Genomic DNA, 22,899 nt, shown 5'->3' with positions numbered 1-22,899 from the left:
TTTACAATTTTTAAGTGTGATTTCCATTTCTTTTTATGAAATTTTATTTACGCTGATTAAATGGTTGGGATCTGTAAGAATTATCTGGTAGTGAAAAATATCCTGACAATAACCTCCTGTAAGCGACAGTTAAAGAGCAGAACAAAAAGCATTCTTAGAAGTTAAATATTGACCTGCTCGCAGGGCATGCTGCTACATAATTTGTTGGGGGAATGTAGCTCTTTAGGACCCTAATATTCTATATATATTCAGACACTATCACACTATCATTAAGCTGGGCTATTGGACACTGTTATTAAAGATTCATTGCTCCATTTCAGTTCTCCACTATCGGGTTACCATACATAATTTTACATTTTATTGAAATCACGACGAGATCTATGAAAATGGCCGGGTTTTAAGGCCGGTTGATATCTGATGCTCTATGCTTATGACAGTCCGAAAACATGATCGACTTCAGATATGTGTTCTGCTATTCATCTTAAAATGGCTGCTGCTCCAGAATTGAATTAGAATGTGCTACTTTAATACATCATTTCTGGTCACATCCAGGTGCTTTGTCACTAATTTTGTCAACCAGAATAGTTTTAAATATTAATCAAAACTCCCATTTGAAAAGAAACATTTTTTGAATGTCATTGCAGTCCATTCTGCCTAGCCCAGTATGTATGTATTAACATAAGGTATACAGGTATGTTTCTACATCAATTCTCCTGTTTAACCTGATATCTCCTACATCATTTCAGGTAAAAAATGCTGTTTGGGGTGGAAATTGAAATAAGCATAGATAAAATCTATTTAATTTGGTTAGTATTTAGATATACAGTCGGAGAGATTTGTACGAAAAGGAAAGGTAATTACCTGGCACAGTAAGAATCTGTAAAAAAAATAAAAAAAAAAATAGAAATGACATCGGTATATTTGTATACAAGAAATATGTATTTCGGTTGTAACCAGACGCTGCTGCACCGTCTGATCAGGTGATCACAGGAGTAGAGTTCTCACCTAAACATCTAACACACCTGGAATGGCTGCTGACTTACCTGTATTTTAAATTCCTTTCTTTCATCCATACCATTCAAGATAAATGTTATTAGATAAGTTTAATTAGCTTTATATCAATATTCCCATGTTACTATAGGGTTTGCAATTTTTGGGGTATTTACATTTTTAGTGTGAAAGCTATTGTGAAATGTGAATGAAAATAGCATGGTCACTAACAGGCAATATGAAATTTGATTTATAATATCAATTAGAATGTCTCCTAAAATTAAAGACAGTATATTTTGTATACAAGTATGGATTTGTTTACTGGATTTATAATATTGTCAACAGCCATGTCATTTTTAGACAGAATTTCCTAATGTAGTAGCTGGTGGCTAGCTCACTGAACAAAATATGGGAGGCAAGTCCCATGCTATCTAGAGCATTTGGGGTAAAGTGTCTTTCCAAATAGTACAACCACAAAAATACAGGCAGGTTTGTGACTTCAGCTTCCTTAGATACACAAACCACCCTAGATGGGGATCAAAAATATAGAAGTTGCTCTGAATGACATTAACTGAAGGTTTTATATTTGTACTGATTTACCTTGGTATAACATATGTCGAATATTATTTACTTTATTTGATACTGTATAGTTTTTAAACTCTGTGGGCTGATATTTTGAAGTTATCCTAGTTGGACTACTTCGTTGGTATTAAATTTTGTCCAATATTTGTCTGTATATATCTATGCGTCTGTCCATTTATATATGTCTGTCCATGTATATTTGTCTGTCAATGAATATATGTCTGTCCATGTAATATTTGTCCATCCATGTAATATCTGTCTGTCCATGTATATTTGTCCATATATATTTGTCTGTCCATGTAATATTTGTCTGTCCATGTGCATTTGAATATTCCCACTGTGTCAAATCACAGTGAATATAGCGAAATTGAATGCCCCTCCAATATTAACAACTGTACAGTAAGTCACCTACTGACTTCCCTGTGATTATTTCTGTGGTGAACTCTCTGATGTTCAGTCATTGTAACAACAACACTGAATTTTGTTAAAATTCTTAGATTGGAAATAAAGCATTATTGTAAGATGTGTGGAACATAAGAAATGTAAGAGACAGGTAAGAAACCAGGTGTAAACTCACCGTGGAATCCACCCTTTGTCAGCTTTCACCTGTACAATATCATTATCATTTTTGTCCCATCTGATCTCTTGAATTAACAGATAGAGATCTCTTCCACAACATTATACTCCCTCAGGTCATAAAACGCCTTCCCTCTTTATTTATAGTTATGTACCAAAACAACGGAGGTGTCACTCCCCAAACACTGGTCCTTGATAACATCGCCCCGAACATCTTGTTGTTCGCAGCTTGTTTTTTATTCTAACTGCTATCAAGTATCCAATTTTAGTAGCCAGATATCAGAATTGATAATTTATGTATTCAAAAGCTACCTTTAATTCCATGTTATAAACTAGTTGAATCATGGCCGAATTTTCAGTCATAATTTTGGTGGGTCGACAGTATAAAAATACAAACAGCGGGTGCATTCTGGATATTACTGGTTTGCACTTTAATTTATAAATCTTTCCTTTTTGTTTGATTTCCTATCTGGGTAATAAATGGAATAATTTGTCGACAAGCAAAGAGGTTTTACTGAGGTGAAATGGAGATCGACTTCTTTATGATACAAAAATATTGATTACTGTTCACTGAGCGTTTGAACAATGGAAAACAAAATATGGCTTTTAATCTCCCTTCACTTAAACATAAAGATGTGTAATTTATCAAAAAGATTTTTAATTTACTGTTTTTAAAGAACTTTGTCTACTTCCTAAAATTATCTTTCCATCTAGATGTATTTATCTGATTGCATCTTAAAAATGTATTAACCCTTTGTGATATTAATGAATGTAATAAATACTTTAACCAAAAGGCTGCGGTAACTGTTGATAGGACTATTTTGTTTACAGTAAGGCAGTCCAACACATCTAAAACATCTATCCTATGTTTATTACATGGGTTCAAACACTGTCACCCAATTTGGATTTAATGGAAAGCTAGTTATGGAACTGCAATACTCCTATAAACATTTTAATGTTAACAGTAATCCTATCTCATCCATTACAGGCCATATCAATATTAAAAATGTCTTCTTTTGTTCAAAGCTGCAATATCAGTTACTTTTGAATATGGATGGTAATGGAATTTAAGTTTTGCCTTTTCCAATTAAAACATACAGGTTTTAATCTACAAAAAAAAAACCCTATTTAAATCACATTATAAAAAGGAAGTATAGAAAAGTATACATGAATTATTCACAGAAAAGTGAATATTTTTGATGTAGAAAATTATTCGCAGAAAAGTGAATATTCTTGATGTAGAAAATGGTTTCTCTTTAAATACAGAATGGTAAGAGATTTCGATGGGAGATGTACAGGCGTAAGATCAGACAGGCTAGCATTATGATTCAAAACACACATAAAAGCTTTCATATTTGGACTTCAAAATTAGATTTTCGGTTCAAAAATAATATTTCAAAAGAAAGGTGTACAGAAGAGAAAGCATTAAGATGTCGATGAAACTTGATTATATAGTTTCTTGAGTGTGTATTTGTGTGCCATAATTTCCATTTGTCTTATAACAACTGTCCAGGAACTTCCTTGTATCCTGATATTGCTACTTACAAGATACCAACTTGACAGTTCCCTAATATCACACAGAGCCATCATGTAGTCCTTATCTTTCTCTTATTGAGAGTTTTCTGTTTTTAAAGGATTCTATTTTTTGCTGTTGATGAATAACATCATGAAAGGTACATTAGAAATGAAATTAATAGCCTGTTTCATTATTATCTTGAAATACCTCCATTTTACTTCAACTCTTCAATAAATTACCAACAATTTGAACCATTGAAAAGCAAACTTTATCAGACCAGTCATAAGACTTTGGAAACTATTCTCAAAATATAGGGTAGATAATTTTACTTACAAAATCAGAGCATGTTGCACATATTAAGGATAATTTTCAACAATTTAATAAACTGAAATAAAATTCCCTAAAAAACTTTAATTACAAGTCTGAACTTATGTGTAGCCATTTGGATCACATTGGGAAGGGAGATAATTAGAAATGTGTTTCAATTGCTCCTTCATACGTCTAATCTGCTAAAGATATGTAGTCACCATTCCGAGCATTTGTTCCCTAGCCAACAGGGACACACTCTCCTACAGTAAGTAAAAATTCTCAAGTTTAAAACATATTTTATTGGAAGTTTTTCCATCAAGCATGACTTGAACACTTGAACATTTTAGACACACCTTAAGATTAGGGCAATCAGTGTTATTGTTTTCTGCATATCGGTTCATAAAGTAATTTGAGCTAAAACTACTTTCAATAAAAAGTTGTTATCAAAAGATACAAGATTTCGTTAACAAGACTCCAGGACATGTGTATATATATGAACCCCATGTGGAGCCCATCAGAATGAAACGGGCAGAAGAAAAAATATGTCGGTTATAACATAATGATATAAATAAATTGCACATATTAACACTGTAACCAAAGCCCAGAGTTATCTTGTGAATCGCTAGGGTTTTAAACAAGTACATGTCTACAATCTCATGTAATTTATTTTCATTTTATCATAGTAAATTAATTCTTTTGACAAAATAACATAATAAATTTCTTTATATGACTGCCGTTGGTAATTTTAATTGCAATGAAATGTTGCAGAAATTGATGATTTATTATCAGAGATATCACTTTTCATATGTACTGTATATTGCTGTAGAATTTAAATGGAATTTTTGTTAGATTTTGTGTTATATGGGGCGTGTCATTGTCGAGATCCAAACAAGATGGATATGTGTTTGTTTGAGGACTGTTTCCAGCCAGATCTTATTTCTATCAGGTTTCCAATGTAACTCCAGCATTTAGTTTCACATTAGACATCAGAAAATGACATTCCCCTCAAAACAATGTCTTTATATGACAGGAAATTGTATCTTCTTAATATTTAAACATTATTTAGAACTTTATCTTTTATTTCATTTTATGACATATTCTTTTATATTTTTTTTATATGTTACTTTTATTTAGATATAATGAAAGGTGTTTGCTTATATGCATATTATTACAGTGAAAGATATCCTTTAAAGTACATTAGTAAAAAATCACCTGAGTTTTCACCTGGTGATTTGAATATGCATAAGTCATTATTTGAATATTCATAAGTCTGGTCATCAGAAGATTACAATCACAAGTTATATCAAAAGGGTGATTTTGATATAATAGCATTTAAAATCATTTAATTTGATTTTAGGTATTCTCAATCTTACTTTTTAGCGCTCTGTCAAGTGAATTTGAAGGTTTTATTTTTTTTAAATTTATTTGTAATTGTCATTAAGGAGACATTTGGTCCATTCAGCAAAGTATCCCAACCTTACTGGGTCTGAAATATAGCATCTTGAACTATCACTGGCTTCCTGTTTAATTCCTATGCATTTTTTCTCCCGTGTCTTTTTTTATGATGATAATATTAATAAGATCCTATGTCTGGCAGCTGCGGCTACCATTTGGCTGTTTCTGAGTTTCCCTCCAACCTAGTTCAAAGACTCAATCTCCACAGACCTAGGGGGGTAACCGCATTTAAAATAGTTTTGTTTACAATTTTGTCAGCAGGTTCGAGATTATCAATTTATGGCATTGTGGGTAAAATGCTAATTAGCAAGAGACACCCCCCTGGTATGATTTCAAGCACATTACAAGTTAATAATGTGAAACGTGTGGATGAAGTTGATCGGGTGGAGTTGGTCGTCAAACTGATGAAGACAAGAATTCATTTCTCTGTAATAGGGTCCCTCACAGATTACAGATTGCAGTATTTTATAAAATGAATTTAAGTGTCTTATGCATATGATGATGTTTAATAGATGGATTTGAATGATATGTACAGCTATGTCCCGTAGTGTGCTTGGCAAAATACTGATATGGAACACTAGCAAAAACAAGTAGAAAAGTCTATAGAAGTTGAAGTGAATGTTTAATATATTCTTATAAAAAGGAAAGCATTCTCAAATTTAACAAGAAATATCTTTTAAAAAGATAAACAGCATAGTTTTAATGCTGGTGGTTATAATGTAAAACTGCTGGTGAAATAAATTAACGAACTATTGTGTTTCAGCACGGATAACAAAATTATATCAGCTTGAATCATTTTTGGTAATAATAGATAATTTTATTAATGTGTCAATTAAAAAGATACATCCACTTATTCAGCTTGCATTCAATCTTAACTTTATTTTGTTAACCAATCACATACTTCATCTTGATCAGTAACGTCACCAGTCGCGTTATATCCGGGGCAAAAAGAGAATTATACGGCTATGCCAAAAAATAAGTTTTTTTTTCATTTTTTTTTTCATTCTGAATTTAGATGATTATTTAAGGAATATCTTACTTAAAAGTTGGGATAATTGTTGAAGGTTTCTCAGGTACAGCCAGTGTTGTGTATATCACTTAGGTTAGTTAGTGATACACCTACTAGGCATATACACAGGGCATGTCTCTCCTAAATGATGAATTTGGTGTTAATTGTGTATTACTAATCAACTCATTAATGTCCCTGAGATCAGTCTCAGCACTACATGCAGTGTGTAAACAGTTTGTTGGAGAAATCAAAGACACCATTACACCTCTATCCCTCTGACAGGGTGGGGGTCCTGTGTTCTCTAACCAGCCACGATGGCCATTAATGAGTGTACACCATAGCTGCTAATGTAATACTAGGGCAAAATATGTGATCATTTCAATAATTAAATGCTAATTAACTGGCTTGTCTGTTCTATGAGAGAAAAAATGTTTGGAGATAAGGGCGGATTGGTCTTCCAAAGGCAGAGATTCTAGAACATGCTCACAAGCTTTGTGACAGATAGCTCCTGTGTTGGACCATATTCTCAATAGTTTTGAATTTTCACAGTTTTCCAAGTTTTATGAATACATCTAACCTAAGAAATAAACAGAACATTACCAATAATTACTGAACACATTTTTACCATGAAAGCATTCTATAGGGTGATGGCAGGGGACACAACTAAGGTATGAGGACAGGGGAGACAACTAAGGTGTGAGGACAGGGGAGATAACTAAGGTGTGAGGACAGGGGAGACAACTAAGGTGTGAATATAGGGGAGATAACTAAGGTGTGGGGACAGGAGAGACAACTAAGGTGTGAATATAAGGGAGATAAATAAGGTGTGAAGACAAGGGAGATAACTAAGGTGTGAAGACAGGGGAGATAACTAAGGTGTGAGACAGGGGAGATAACTAAGGTGTGAGGACAGGGGAGATAACTAAGGTGTGAAGACAGGGGAGATAACTAAGGTGTGAGGACAGGGGAGATAACTAAGGTGTGAGGACAGGGGAGATAACTAAGGTGTGAAGACAGGGGAGACAACTAAGGTGTGAGGACAGGGGAGATAACTAAGGTGTGAGGACAGGGGAGATAACTAAGGTGTGAGGACAGGGGAGATAACTAAGGTGTGGTTATGAGAGGAGACGATTGATCCAGATTTCTGATACATATTTCTTTGAGGACCAATGTTATATATCGCTAACGCTTCGAGTCCAATAATTATGTTTTCAATAGAACTTCCCCAATTTTTTTGGTTGAAGTTGCTGCTGAGAATTTCGCTATGATTACATAGATAGCAGAAGTATCAAAGAAAAGAAAAAGGGTCTGCTAAAATGTCGTTTAACATAGGGCACTGAAAGCGGGCTACCTAAAGCGATTTATCACCTGAAATGTGTAATCTAGCTATGTTATATTTACCAAACACTTTATGGACCCAGACCTGAATAACTTGTTTTCTCTTCTCTGCATGTAAACTATTTCATTTCTATCTGGAAGCAGAATACTATTAAACGGAGCACATTATAAAAATTAGATACAGTGATAAGTTTCCTGCACTTTACAGGACCTGGAATAGCACTGTGCTGTTGTAGAGTTGTATGAACTTTACATGTACTTTAGTTAATTATCAGAAAAAATAAATACAAGATCACTCCATTAGTATTAGCTTCAAATTGAATAAAAACTTTATTTGTACATAATTGTCCACAGTGAGATTGGTGTTGCTCACAGCAGGTTTTGGCACAGTACATTCAAACAAATTTCTGGAATTCTATATAAATTCATAGAATGATTGAATTGTAATGTAAAAATGATAAATGGTATGTTTTCTGGGTATACCAATTTAGATAGATTTCATTTTCCAGATGATGGGTTTTTAAATCCCTTTCAATAAATGTATAGAAGGTTTTTATACAATATACCCTTGACTGTCCCTACACTAAAATGTATAGAAGGTTTTTATACAATATACCCTTGACTGTCCCTACAGTAAAATGCTTGTGTGTGGCCGAACTAACCTGATACCAAATGTTCAGCAATTGAAATCGTATTTTTTCCCAGCATTTAACCACAATAGCTGCTCATGCTGATAGCCGATGGAGATCAAATTGAAATACGATAAATTAATTTAAATTTGAATCACAGAAAAACGCCAGTGTAGCAACTGCAGAAGAAGGGGTGAAAACAATGTTACACAGCGATGTCTGCTTACAAAGCCGTCTCTTTGTGAGTGTCAGGTAAACTTACACTTGAGGAGACGAATGCATCAAAAGACATCTTCGTGAACAAGTTTTTCGACTATTGTGTAGATTCAATTGTTACATGTAAAACTGCTCGGTAGGACTCGGGAAGATTGATACCAAACGGACACAAAGACGTTCCCTCCATTCGTATTGTTATTGTGAGGGCAGAATTGTGCAGGATTGTGTGCCACTTCAACAACACCATTTCTTTCACCGATATCTTATTTTTTTTTTATTTTATCTTACAAAAATTCAATTTAAGCCATTTGCACCTGCTCACAAACAGCCAATACAGGAATTGAGAATTCTGTGAGTTTTCCCAGTTTTCTATAAGCTCTGTTTGTTATCAATTATTATCTGAATGTTTGGTTTGCAGGATCTAATCGGCTGTCGGAGGGGAGGGGGTTTCACTGGTTAGATATGCTTCAGTGCATACCCATTCTGTTTGATCTGCTCATCCATGAAAAGAAAAGATATTAAAAATTAAAATGGCATCGAAAATAAGTTGGGGAGGTATCTATCACCTGTAGAACTGTCAATAGGCTGTGGACAAGAAGCTATAAATCCATGGTTTGCTTTTCTTTTGAAGAAGTGAAATTGAATGTGTAACACAGCATCCATAAGCCAGTGGCCTCCACCATTTGAATTTAATGAATTGGAAAAGGGTCGCACGGTTAAAATACATTTTATTATCATTGAATATGACGGCTGTTTGTACAAAGTGAATAAAAGTAACTACCGATACACTTAAAGAAACGAGGCAAAATGAAACTTTCACTGGTTCATTTGTATTTAATTGGCCGTACAGAGAGAAGACTTGGCATATATTTGCGGCAATCTCGTTTGACAGTAATACACATTAAATTTAGTAAATTTTTAAACATTTATTTCCCTTTTTTAAGCAAATTTCATCATTAGACAGCATTTCTAAGTGAAACGGCACAAACGGGTTGACAATACAATATCTGTGGAAGCTGTCATATGGTGCTGATTCTTTAGATATTGAAAGAAACTTAATGATTTATGTTGAAATGGTTATCAATAATTCTCATTTCCAGCAGCGTAATTACTGATATCTGGTGTGATCTTGAGCCTTAATTGGATGAGGAAATTAGAAAATAGCAAATATTGCAACAAATTAGTCATGCCAAGCTATATCTTCACAAACGGTTTTGTGGTACAATGCAGTAATAATGATATTGCGTAAAATTACTGTGAAAAAAATAAGGAGTTTCTTTAACTGTGATGTCTATCAACATTTTACTAAAAGGGACAATGTACAAGTGCACTTGAAAAATTTGTGTATTTTCAGCATCAGAGTTTATTTTTTGTTCTAGACGTTTCTGACATCTCCATACAACGTGTCATAATGTGACATTATTTTTAGCCTATTTTTTGAAGAAAAATTATTTCTTTGTTACTTTGCTAATGTAAGATAATTCCGACATGGTGGACAACTCCCATCAAGCACCTGTCGGGGTCACCTGGGGTCAGGCAGATGTCCCAGGCATATATTTGAAATGTAGATGAATATATGTCAAAGGAGGAATATATATTTATCCTCATATGAAGTTATCGATTTTATAAAAATTCTATACTTTTTGTATTCTTTCTCTACCCCATCAGTTATACCATGTACAATATGATCCCTGTGTACCCCCATCAGTAATACCATGTACAGCTTGATCACCCTGTAGACCCCCATCAGTAATACCATGTACAGTTTGATCCCCTGTAGACCCCCATCAGTAATACCATGTACAGTATGATCCCATGTAGACCCCCATCAGTAATACCATGTACAGTATGATCCCCTGTAGACCCCCATCAGTAATACCATGTACAGTATGATCCCTGTAGACCCCCATCAGTAATACCATGTACAGCTTGATCACCCTGTATACCCCCATCAGTAATACCATGTACAGTATGATCCCTGTAGACCCCCATCAGTAATACCATGTACAGTATGATCCCATGTAGACCCCCATCAGTAATACCATGTACAGTATGATCACCCTGTAGACCCCCATCAGTAATACCATCTACAGTATGATCCCCTGTAGACCCCCATCAGTAATACCATGTACAGTATGATCCCCTGTAGACCCCCATCAGTAATACCATGTACAGTATGATCACCCTGTAGACCCCCATCAGTAATACCATGTACAGTATGATCCCCTGTAGACCCCCATCAGTAATACCATGTACAGTATGATCACCCTGTAGACCCCCATCAGTAATACCTTCTACAGTATGATCCCCTGTAGACCCCCATCAGTAATACCATGTACAGTATGATCCCATGTAGACCCCCATCAGTAATACCATGTACAGTAGGATCACCCTGTAGACCCCCATCAGTAATACCATGTACAGTAGGATCCCATGTAGACCCCCATCAGTAATACCATGTACAGTATGATCCCATGTAGACCCCCATCAGTAATACCATGTACAGTATGATCCCCTGTAGACCCCCATCAGTAATACCATGTACAGTATGATCCCATGTAGACCCCCATCAGTAATACCATGTACAGTAGGATCACCCTGTAGACCCCCATCAGTAATACCATGTTAAGTTTGATTTTTAATGAAAATGGGACCGAAACTGATTATGCAATTAGTGTTGCTTGTTTGGCATTGTGTTTGACTCTTCACACCCATATTCAGCATGTGCTATTGTTATGGGAACGACATTGTGACACATGATGTCATTGTCATATATACATACGGTTGACAGTAGTGTTGGGAATCTTAATTTTTATTTTTCTTAGATTTCTTTTGTACTTTTTGTTGACTTGATAAGAATAGCATTGTTTACATTTGCTGTCATACCGTTTGTTTAGCATATGTTCAGTGTATATTTAGCGTATGTTTAGCGTATGTTTAGCGTATGTTTAGTGTATATTTAGCGTATGTTAAGTGTATGTTTAGCGTATGATTAGCGTATGTTTAGTGTATGTTTACTGTATTCTGAGTATAGTACAATACCTTATACCACATTGACAGTTACTCAATAACCAGACATGTTTCCCCATGGGTGAACACACATTTTCTCCAATGTTCATTCATTCATAGTGTCTTCTTACAACTGAAGGCAAAAGCTATAGGACATGAAACAAGATACTGTGGTTTACCGGGACAACCTACCCATATATACAGTACCCTGGGTAGATCTCCTTACACATACCCATTGACCAGACCTGAGGAAATGATAACCGTACTACTATTAACATGAGGGCTGCGGTTAGTTCTGCCAGGGACCTAGCCCCTTGGTCCCTAATTGCGGATAAAGTATACCTTTCAAATTCTCTATTGGCCCTCAAATTATACCGTAAGTTACAGTAGGAGATTTCTGGTTTTATATCGAGTATATATTAACAGGCTAAACCACATGTTATTGTCAACACAAAAGATACCTTTTCACTCAACACTCACAAAGGAATTTGTCAGTGGTAAAAAAAATACGGCCTAATATATTTTATGATAATATGTTAAATTATGTTTTAAATGTGTGTTTAATACCGGACATGTTAACAATTTACTCGAAATTGAAAATCTTCTGATACATTAGAAATTTCACAATGAAGGGTGGACATTGTCTAATGAATGGACGAAACTATTTGACTGTATACCTAGGAATTAAAGTGATATTAAAAAGGTCTACAATTCTAAATTGAATTCCCTGGTATCATTACGGGAGGTGTTTAAAGCTTTAGTGATCTTTTGTGGAGCCAAAAGTTTATGTGTCCTGTAGGTAACATATAGTATATATTTAATGTTTACGATAATTAGTATTTATTATAAGTATAGATAGACTTATGAATGTACCACAGAGATTTCTATAGGTGATGTTTATGATAGTAAAGAGTTTTTATCTTCATCAAACAGACTTCTATTGACAATATTTATTAGCTCTTCCAATACAATACTTTCACATTGTAAGTTCGTTTTATGTTTAATTGATACTTAGAACTAGTTCATTCATAGAGAAAAAGAAGAAAACACGAAGTTTAACAGCAAATGGTTCTAAAATGAACTTAAATAAAGTTAAGATTTCTATCTAAAATCTTATTTTCTACTGTAGGACTTTAAGTATTTATCACAGAGTTCTATAGAAATGTATTCCCAGCCACTACCCAATGTACTAGTAGGTATGTACTGGCATACACCAATCAAACATATATAGGCCGAAATTATATTAGACTGCGGATCAAATAAATACTAAGAGGATTTCTTAAGTATCCATTTACGTCTGCTGACTGGGAAATGTGGACTGACAAATGTATTCATTCTGGGCTACGGAGCCTGCACTCACACCAGGAACTATTTTATGGCCGTTCTCTGAAATTCAACTAAGCACAAGTGGAATATTTTTACATTTCCTCTGTACATTTCAAATGTGGAATGAATTATCAGATATGTTTTAAATCAAATAAATTTGATATAAATCATCCTGGATATTTTTTTGGGTATGTTTCTCTCTCTCTGACTCTGAGGCGATTGACATACATTATCCACAGGGTCAGGTGCACTTTCAGTGTGTAATTCTTAAACGATTTTGTGCACTTTCTTGATTTCTTATGTAGCAGCATTTTAAAGAAACAGTCTCTCATTAAATCTCGGCTGCCTGCTGTACTTTAATCCCCATGTGTACCGCTCCACGCCATGTCTAGGATGTCACCTTTCATCTCAAAAATTAAATATCATTCTATATACCAAAACTCCATCAGATTGGCAGTTATACCAGCAAACTCTACAGTTTTTGTATTATACAATTTTAAACATACGACAATCAACTGGTATTTGTGTATGACATTTCATTGGAATATCTATTTCCAAACGCCATGATTAAGATTTCCTGTTTTCCAGATCAAGCTTTCTTAAAGACATGGACAAATGAGGAAGTCAAATGTCCAAATGTCTGTTTAAAATGTTACTTAATGTACAGAGTAGCACTTCATCTGGGAAAGAAACAACTTCTTCTGCAACAACAAAATTTGTTTTCTGGCATAGAGTTACTTCCCTTCTCAAGTTATTCATTTGTCATTTTGATACTGCTCAATTTCTGTCTTATAAATATACAGTAGAATGTTTTGTAGTACTGAAGTAAAACTGATATGTTTTTGTTTTCTAAACATATATACGATTTTGTTTCTGTAGTGCCCGCCCTGGACGTCCTCCAAAGAGGAACCCACACATTCATGCCAGTCCAGAAACTCTGGAGAAGCTGAAGAAGAGTCGCCTGGATGGAGATCACTTCCAGTACGATCCAAGACTCTATGGTAAGTTTATAATGAATACTAGTGTATTATAAGGCAGTTGTGCCTTATAATTGTCAGTACTGTAAATTAATTGCTTAAAATTCAGTAACAACATCAAATTTCATTGCTAGGACTTAGGTCAAGGGTCTAAGTTCACTTACTATACCAATAACAGAGGGCTTAGGTCAAGGGTCTAAGTTCACTTAATATACCAACAGCAGAGGGCTTAGGTCAAGGGTCTAAGTTCACTTACTATAGCAACAACAGAGGGCTTAGGTCAAGGGTCTAAGTTCACTTACTATAGTAACAACTGAGGGCTGAGGTCAAGGGTCTAAGTTCACTTACTATAGTAACAACAAAGGGCTTAGGTCAAGGGTTTAAGTTCACTTACTATACCAATAACAGAGGGCTTAGGTCAAGGGTCTAAGTTCACTTACTATACCAATAACAGAGGGCTTTGGTCACGGGTTTATGCAGAAGTATGTTTACAACTTCATTACCTATGGGGACCAAAGCTATTGTCTGACATTACAAAGTTGAGAACTTAATAGATTTCAGTTTAAACAGCTGTCTATCATGTATCTTTATAGTGTTAAACTCCGTATAATGATTTGGGAAGTATTTTAGAATGTTACAGACAGTCAGAATCAAACAACATTGTAACCAGTCTTAATGAGATGCCACTGTAATAACATCTCTCCCTGTATATAATAGTTCTATATTTTAGTCTGTTCAAAAATATTTTCTATCCTCTCTCTTACACACCGTCTGACCAGAGGGTCAGATGGACCTTATGGCGTTTCTCCTGTCAGGGAGTGGCCATTTCTACCTAAACTTTGCATGTCAGAATGACTGATGGGCCTCCATTATAAAAGTCTGACCATTATAATCTTTAAGAAAAGGCAGTGGTACAATATTGGTTTTAAAAAGCTATTGTCTCAATTCTGAAGGCAGCTTTACTAGTCAGAGCTGGTCCATAAAGATGATTTTGGCCATTTCATCTAATGGTCAGTCTAAAATATCATGATGGTCAGTCAGTCATTTTCTTTTCATACTTCATAGGAAATATATTTTAAGGCAGTTATTGAAACATAAAAATTGAGCTAAAACATCAAAATAGAAAAAGATAGATAATGTAAGAACAAGAATATTGTCAGTGTTTCAGAAATGACCAACACTTGATCCGGTCCATTCTAATAACGCTCATATTTTTAAATGGCTACCTTATGGTATTCAACAGGGATCCTTAATTATGTATTGAGCATATTGATATTTGAACATAATATTGGAATGGTTCGATTTATTTTTACACAATATTCTCTAAAAACAATACATTTTAAAAATCTTTTGTATACCAGGTACTAAGGGCTTTTCTGGCAATCTTCAACTAACATAGGTAATAATACAACAGGGTCGAGCTAGTATCAGTACTTCTACAAGCTGTCCAGAGGGAGTCTGGCTGGTGTGACAACCTGATGTTTTATGCTTGATCACTAGAAATTACTACACAGGTTATGAATTGAGGATTAAAATTTAAATAATAGGATAATAATAAGATTATTAAAAATTATCAAAGGTTTTATTGAATATTGGAACCATTGAGGTTTTTATAAAATTTTAAATGGTCCAAGATTATATTGGATTCAAAGAAACAAATATGGTTGAATAAGAAACATAGAAATAGAATCATTCTTCTACGTAATTGATCTCTGAAGAATTAGAAAAAAACAACAATGATATAATACAAAAACTAACACTTGGGGAAAAAATCTGTAAGTACAAAACAAACAAAAAACCATGTAGATATTTTTGATATCAGAACACTTGATATAACCTAATACAAGTTGTATCTTTTAACATTGAAAACATTGGAAATGTACTAAAGTGAACATATTCCAGACTAGATATTACCAGGTGTTCGTCGGAATGCGATTCCTTGATCTAAGATTGGCATAGCGGTAGGTATTATTGCTATCAGCCCGCCACAGATGTACACCTATTGCACAACACATCTACACTCAACACCATGTCACAAAAATCCAGCATTTCACAGTAGATAAATCTTCATGTTTTTTTTCTTTAGTTTTTTTCTCTTCTGCTTTTCCCCCCAAGAACAGCTATAGAAATTATTAATTGATATTTATCATATACATATATGTCTAGTAGGTAATCTGTTAGTTTTGAAACTGTATGGAATGTAGAAATTAACAAAAAAAATCTGATACACTATAATTTGATGTGATTGGTCGGCACAAATATACCAAAAGTTAGAAAACCTTCTTTAATGCCTCATCAATTGCAAATTTACCCAATAATTTCAGGAAATTCAAATTTGATTTAGGGTGTGGATTTTAGTTCACTACCAGGTGTAATAACTTGATTTACAATATTTGAAACAAAAAAATTGCCAAAAAATAGTATATTCAGTCTCATATATACGAGAGAAAACAGGAAAAAGTTAATTTTCTTTTTATTTCTTTTTAGAGCAAATATATAATAACTTAACAAATTGTTGATACACATGAAGTTTAGGAGAATCACCTGTCTATCACACCTTGATTAGAGAAAGATTTGGTAGTGGTGTGTCAGTTCCTGTAGCAGTGCTAATAAAACCCGGAGCTATTCAATACCTGTACAGACAGGTGAATGATAATATAAAGCTTGGTCAAGTCATTAACAGTTGTCAGTACGCAGCTTTTTATATGTAAACACCTGAAAATTAGTTACATTTTCTTACTGCATAATACACCTACAGAAATAGCTGATATTTTATACAACTCTGAATTCTCCTTAAAAGCCTGGTTAGCCTAAAATCTCTCGGTTCATATTTTGATGTTAAAAGTTTCTCTAACAAAATCAATTACTATGAAATTTAAAGGTTTAATAAGAGTTTCGTTTCACTGTATTATAAAATGATAAAAATCAAACTTTGATATAGAATAAAGCTTGTTGAAGATAGGTGTAAACTAACTATGCCTGTAGCCCATTGATGTCTGATATTTATCACAAGTATCAGTGTTTGTACAATGCAAAAAATTGTTGGAACGATTTCTCACAAGACTGGTGTTTCTGTAGCAGGCCTGGTGACCATATGAACAAATTCAAACAATCTGACAGATTTGTAAATTTATCCCCTAAAATTAATAGCTGCCGGTAAGATTTGTAATAAAAACCATTAAGTCCATAATTTTTCTTTATATTACAGTGAAGAAATAGTTGGCACCCTGTGGTAAATGTAAACAACTGTTTCATTATACGGGCCATCCAATAGGCTTGTCTGGTAATCAACATCTTATTTTGAAATTAAACAAAGTAGCAGCTACAGTTATTGTCAATGAATTAAAAACAATTTCCGTTCTCTGTGGGTCTGGTTTGATAGGTAAAGGTAGAGATACAGTTGTTAGGATACATGTGAGGAGGGGGGGGGAAAGAAAAACATGTCCCCAGTCCAGCCCCCAGAAGTCTTTGCCAAAAATAACACGCATGTTACAAATGAAATTATGTCAGATGAAAATGGCGACACTAATTTCAAAAGTTTTTATTCAACAAATGTGCTTTGAAGTTATGAAAACAAGCGGATAATGAATTTTTCTCTGGCTTGTACATAACAACATACTGGGCAAAAGTTGGTTTCATTATTTTTCCATGGGGCGAGTGTGATTTATCAAGTTTCAATTAATTGAATACTAAATCTTTTTGGGATTTCCTATCAACCTTTTCTGACAAGTCCATTAGCATATTGACCTCAGCGATCTTGTTATCAGGGAAGGACAGTGCAAGAAAATGCCTTCTGAATTCATTCCAAATGAATGAAATGAACATTCGTGTTTTTCTTCAATTGAGCATAGAACAAGCTTGTAATCTTTTGTGACAACATGTAGATAAAGCATGGCCAGCCAGTAAAAAGGAAATTCACTGTGTAAACTACCATCCTTCTAAATGCAAGTTTCATTTGAAAAGATATAATTTTTTTTATAGTGCAGAAATAACAATTTATCAAATTAGAAAATTGGATGTTAATCTGGTAATGTGAAAATGACAGTTAATTTATAAGAATAGCATTGAAACATGGAGAATGTATGGTGCCAGATCTGTCAGAAATACTTGATGTCTATTTACACTGTATTATGACTGACAATAATCCAGTCTGATTTGACAAAGGAGTGTTGCTGTTAAAATTGTATTAATTTTTTGGGTTTGTATATGGTTGGAATGGAATGCACTGGGCTAACTATTAGGTGATGAATAAAACAGAAATTGAAGTGGCATTTGGACACAAAAATGTTTTGTCAATTTATGTTATTATCTTGCAATAAATCCTCCAGCTTAAATGTGAAATGAGTCGTTGGTTTTGATTTCCTCGTAATCTGTCATTTATATAGTATAGAGTTATACATAGTTTGGGCCTCCTCAACTCTCCCCGTTTATAAATATGTCATTTACTGTGAGTAGGCTAATGGCTCTGTAAACATATTTTATTATCAATTTTTCACTTTTTGAATTTTTGATGCATGCGTAATGAAAATGCTTGTGAATTATGTTTCATTAAGAAATTACTTCAAAATATTTTGTAATTATTTTGCATGAACCAAGTTTCATGGTGGGGAGGTGTCCTGTGCCATAAGTATATGTTATGCCAGTGAAAATTGTATTTGATATAAGCTATTACTTTGCTAGATTAACAGATAAACATAAACCAGTATATTTATATAGAAAAAAGTTAAAAGTTCATATTTTCAATCAATTCACTAATGTGGCATTCTTTGTTTGGCTCAACTAAATATACTTCTGAAGTATTAGTTTGTCGCCAGAATTTTTTTTTCTCTTTTTTTTTTTTGCAATATGATTCCAAGACTAACGCATAGCCAGAGAGGAAAAGGTGTAGTTTTGAGTAAATATCTTACATTTCATTACACATATAAAACAGTGGGAAATGATAACATTTAATGCTTGAAATTTGTAAAGTTGATGTTTCTTTTTCAACCATAAAATCTATATGATGTACGGCCATACCCCACATTTGGTTTATCATGGGATACCAAAGTGGTGCCATGACCACACAGGAAAATCGTTTATCACCAAGAACTGAGATTAAATTTCTCAAACTCTATGTTTAAAATCAAACATTTTATGATGTAACTGAGATATTGCTGTACCTACAGGGCGATTTTGGTAAAGGTGAACGAGTTCAGTTCCACTAAAGATATCCTGAATTAGTCACATTGCAATGCTTCCCTTTGCCCATACAGATGTAGGACTCACTAGGCTGTAATTACGGCCGGCTCGGTTGTGTAACATGTGGGACATATCTTTTTATGTGCACATCTGTGACAGAAATTCTCCACAACCTACCAACTACAAAGTTAATCGATTGGAAATGGACAGCAGACCTCGGGAATCACGGTGGTCAAAAACTGCATCAGGAGAAACATTATTTCTCGTTAACAGACAGAGGAGACCTTGTTATCATTAATATTGACAAGTATTTTTGATTTATGAAAAGAAACATTACAGAAAAAACATTTTGATAGAAATAACTTTGAATTGAAGTACAATTTTTATTGCATTATATCCAAATTTGTTCATTGTAAATTTGGATTGATGAAAAATAGTTACAGCTATTAGAAAAAAAAGATGGAATTTAATGGAGAAAATTTTGTAATGGGGAGCTGCATTTATGATTTTTGAGCCATGTATAAATATGCTCATTACAAGATCAAAACCACAGCAGATTATTTATGAATTTACTCATGACAGTGTAGTTTGATTTCTGTTCACGAGTGTGATCACTACCTAATTATATTCCTATAAACATTAAATTTTCAAAGGAGGAGGAAATTTAATTTATACAGCTATGAGCAATAATTCAAAGAAAAGTGCCCTGAATCAATGATTGGCTACATATATGCTGTAACATCCTGTACAGACATAACAAGACTTTTCTAGATCCAGATTTTTTGAGAGCATGGTCATTGAGGATCTTAAAAAGGAGTTGGAGTCTTGTTGGTGCAATGAAACCCTGTAGTTCTGGCTGATTAATAAAATCAAATATTGTTGGTTATGATTTGTGTTAGCAGTGATATTTCTGAATTCCTCTGATGAAACAATTAATAGATCATGATGTCATCGCAATCTCAAAAACCATAAAACCTCAAAAACATAAAAAAGGCAGAAACTGTCATTTGACTTTGTAATAACACAACGTGATAATGACTTTGATCTGAACATCAACGATTACTAGAGCATCATTCAAACCGCAGAAATGTTCCATTTTGGCTTTGAGCAAAGTCAGTATGATGAAAGTTTCTCATTTTGATAAAGATGAATGAAAAATGAGGCTTTTGTGTCATTGGGGAAATCAATCACTCATTTCAACTCACAGGCAAAATCTGCAGAAAAAAGGGCAGATTATTTCTTTCTAGTTTGTAATTGAGAGAAATGTATAAAAGTTGTCTGTCTCAACTTCAACTTAGGATGTCAAGAACAGAGGACCCAAACAAATTTACAAATAAGGTTTATATATGTGTCATCCTCCTATTGTCTCATACTATCTGTACTCACTGCATCATTAAAGTATTGATACCTGGTTCAGTCAGTTACAGGCTGAAATTGGTAAATGTAATTCTTTATTTCAGTATTAGACAGAAAAACTACAAACAGTTTGGCACCAAATAAATGCACTGTCATATGTGTTCATTTCACCTTGAATACATTATACTTTTTTTTATTTTATCAAATTTTTCTTCTGGAGAATTTGAATATAATTTGCATTTTGCTGAGGACACTGTTACAGGTAGTTGTAATGGTCTACATTATACAGAGCCTGATCATGATGCTTATTGCCGAAGGCCATTATAAACGGCTCAATGTTGATTCGGCTGTTTCTTATAAGAAAATGCACATCTAAAGCTTTGTCAATAATGAGATTTCTACAAAAGGGAAAAGAAAATTGAAAAAAATGATGAGTTGAATTTCTCTGAGGAGTGACTTGTGTGAAGTGAAGGTGCTTATTAAAGCCCTCCACCCTATGGAATGTTATTGATTACAATATAAAGCCTTTGTGTGGTTAGTTTTGGAAGGAAGAAAATCATCATCATATCACACAGAAATTAAACGTCTTCAAACTCCGAGTTGCAGATTGTGGTTTGAGAGAGCTAGAAGGCATTAATTAAAGAGCTTTGGTGTTACACAGTGCATTTAGGCCAATGAAAACAAATATGTTAATTAACTCACAGCTCCTTTGCTACTCAACTCATCCATGGAAAGTCTGCAGATTTCTTAAATATGCTGTTTTGTTAAGGAAACACATATTCTGTTTTAAATGTTTTTATTACATTATGAAAGGATGAAGTTTTACTTGAACATTATGAATTCTTTTCATAAAAATTACAGAAGTAGTCAAAAAGACACAAATGAATGGTGAGCGCATTTGAAGGGTGTATGTAGGCACGTAATGTAAATATACAGCCATTGATATTTAATTGTATATTATACAAGTTACTGAGAAAATGTCATTATGGTTAATTTTGTGATGTATTTGACCTTGATAAACCCTATATTTAGCTTCAAATCGCCCTACGTCTGTAGTCTGTATTCCGTAGTCCATCTGTAAAGAATCTTAATCTTGGTTATCAATATTTCTTAAAAGCACAGGAGAAATATTTTTTCGAAACTTCACATGTAAGTTCCCCTTTGTACTTAGTTGTGCCCATTCAATTTTTTCAGATGAAATTTGCTATCGTTTCTGGTTTCGGAATGCCTTCATTTTGAAATAGGGGTAAATTGGCCTAATTTCTGTTTGGTTTTGACGTTTCTGTAACGATGTGTTATTCTGATTTTAAATAAGTGCTGAGGACCTGCTCTAGTATAAACCAGAGGAGGATCCATTTAGATCAGCCCGGAACCATGGTTAATCTATTTGTATTGGTAAGAGCATAGAAACTGTAATTATATAGAAACCATGCCTGATGTTGCATGAAGAGGACAACCTCATTCTTACAATTCCTGTATGTAGTAACATTTATTTGAGTCCAAATTACCTCCAGTTTACGCTTCTAAAGTACAAACTTTGCAGGTGTATTCCTCGTACTGCTTTCTCATGTTCACTCAAAATTAGATCATGTCTTGCTGTCGGTTTGTTTAGAAATTACAAATTTTGATGAAAATAAAAGTACGCTGGCTATACACTAATCAAAGCATTCCGGAAGGGAAGAGTAATAGCAAATCAACCTAGCAACTTTCCACTCAGAACCTTGATAGAGTTTTGTCTGCAATTTTGAGTATTTCTTTCCCGTTCTAAATCATCTTCAATTGAATACATCAAAGAACATTGAATGGATGTATATTTGTTTTATTTATTTACACACACAAGTGTGAATGCACTTTTTGAGAACATCAGACATATCCGGCATTTGTCTGTAATATAATTTGGAAGTGTTTATTATATAATATCTGAGTAACACTCAGATGTAGGCCTAGGACATGTTGCTTCTGTTACTTCTGCCTCCATTTGATCTCTGCCAGTTCCATTTGTATCAAATAAATCCATTTCTCTTTGTTGGCCGCTTAATTCATTGTATTATCTCGCGTTTTGTAAGATGTTCACAATTGTTCTGTTCTTTGAGTTTTTTGCCGAAGGTTCATTTTCTGGATAATCATAGCTCTTTTACATGCAGAACAACTATTACCATAGCGATGACAGTTCAATACCATCAACTGATATTGAGTTAGGGCGGGAAGTTGTATGTATTTCATCAATAATTTATTTATTGCAGATCAATAAACATTTTTAGACTGTGTGTATCCAATTGAACAGACAGACGTATCCTCCTCGATCCTGATAAAGGAATACAAATTAGTTTTATTAACTGTACTCAGTCCCTGAAACTGAGCAAAGATGACAGCTCTTTGAGTACGATCACCATACATGTTAAAAAAAATAAAGGACTTTAGTGAATAAACATT

At 33.9% G+C, this 22,899-nt stretch overlaps 1 protein-coding gene across 2 annotated transcripts in view; it reads left to right on the top strand.

Annotated features, from left to right (window-relative positions):
* LOC117329002 (dachshund homolog 1-like) overlaps positions 1–22,899 on the top strand; it is a 101,518-nt gene that overhangs the window by 26,036 nt on the left and 52,583 nt on the right. For both annotated transcript variants that reach the window (XM_033886668.1, XM_033886667.1), the window contains exon 2: positions 13,835–13,956. In XM_033886668.1, the coding sequence (XP_033742559.1) occupies positions 13,835–13,956 (122 nt within the window). The remainder of the gene's footprint in view (positions 1–13,834; positions 13,957–22,899) is intronic.

The sequence above is a fragment of the Pecten maximus genome, chromosome 6 (assembly GCF_902652985.1).
Source record: "Pecten maximus chromosome 6, xPecMax1.1, whole genome shotgun sequence".
Taxonomy (NCBI): Eukaryota; Metazoa; Mollusca; class Bivalvia; order Pectinida; family Pectinidae; genus Pecten; species Pecten maximus.
Note: the sequence above shows the minus strand (reverse complement) of the source record. Positions and strands in the feature narration are given on the sequence as shown.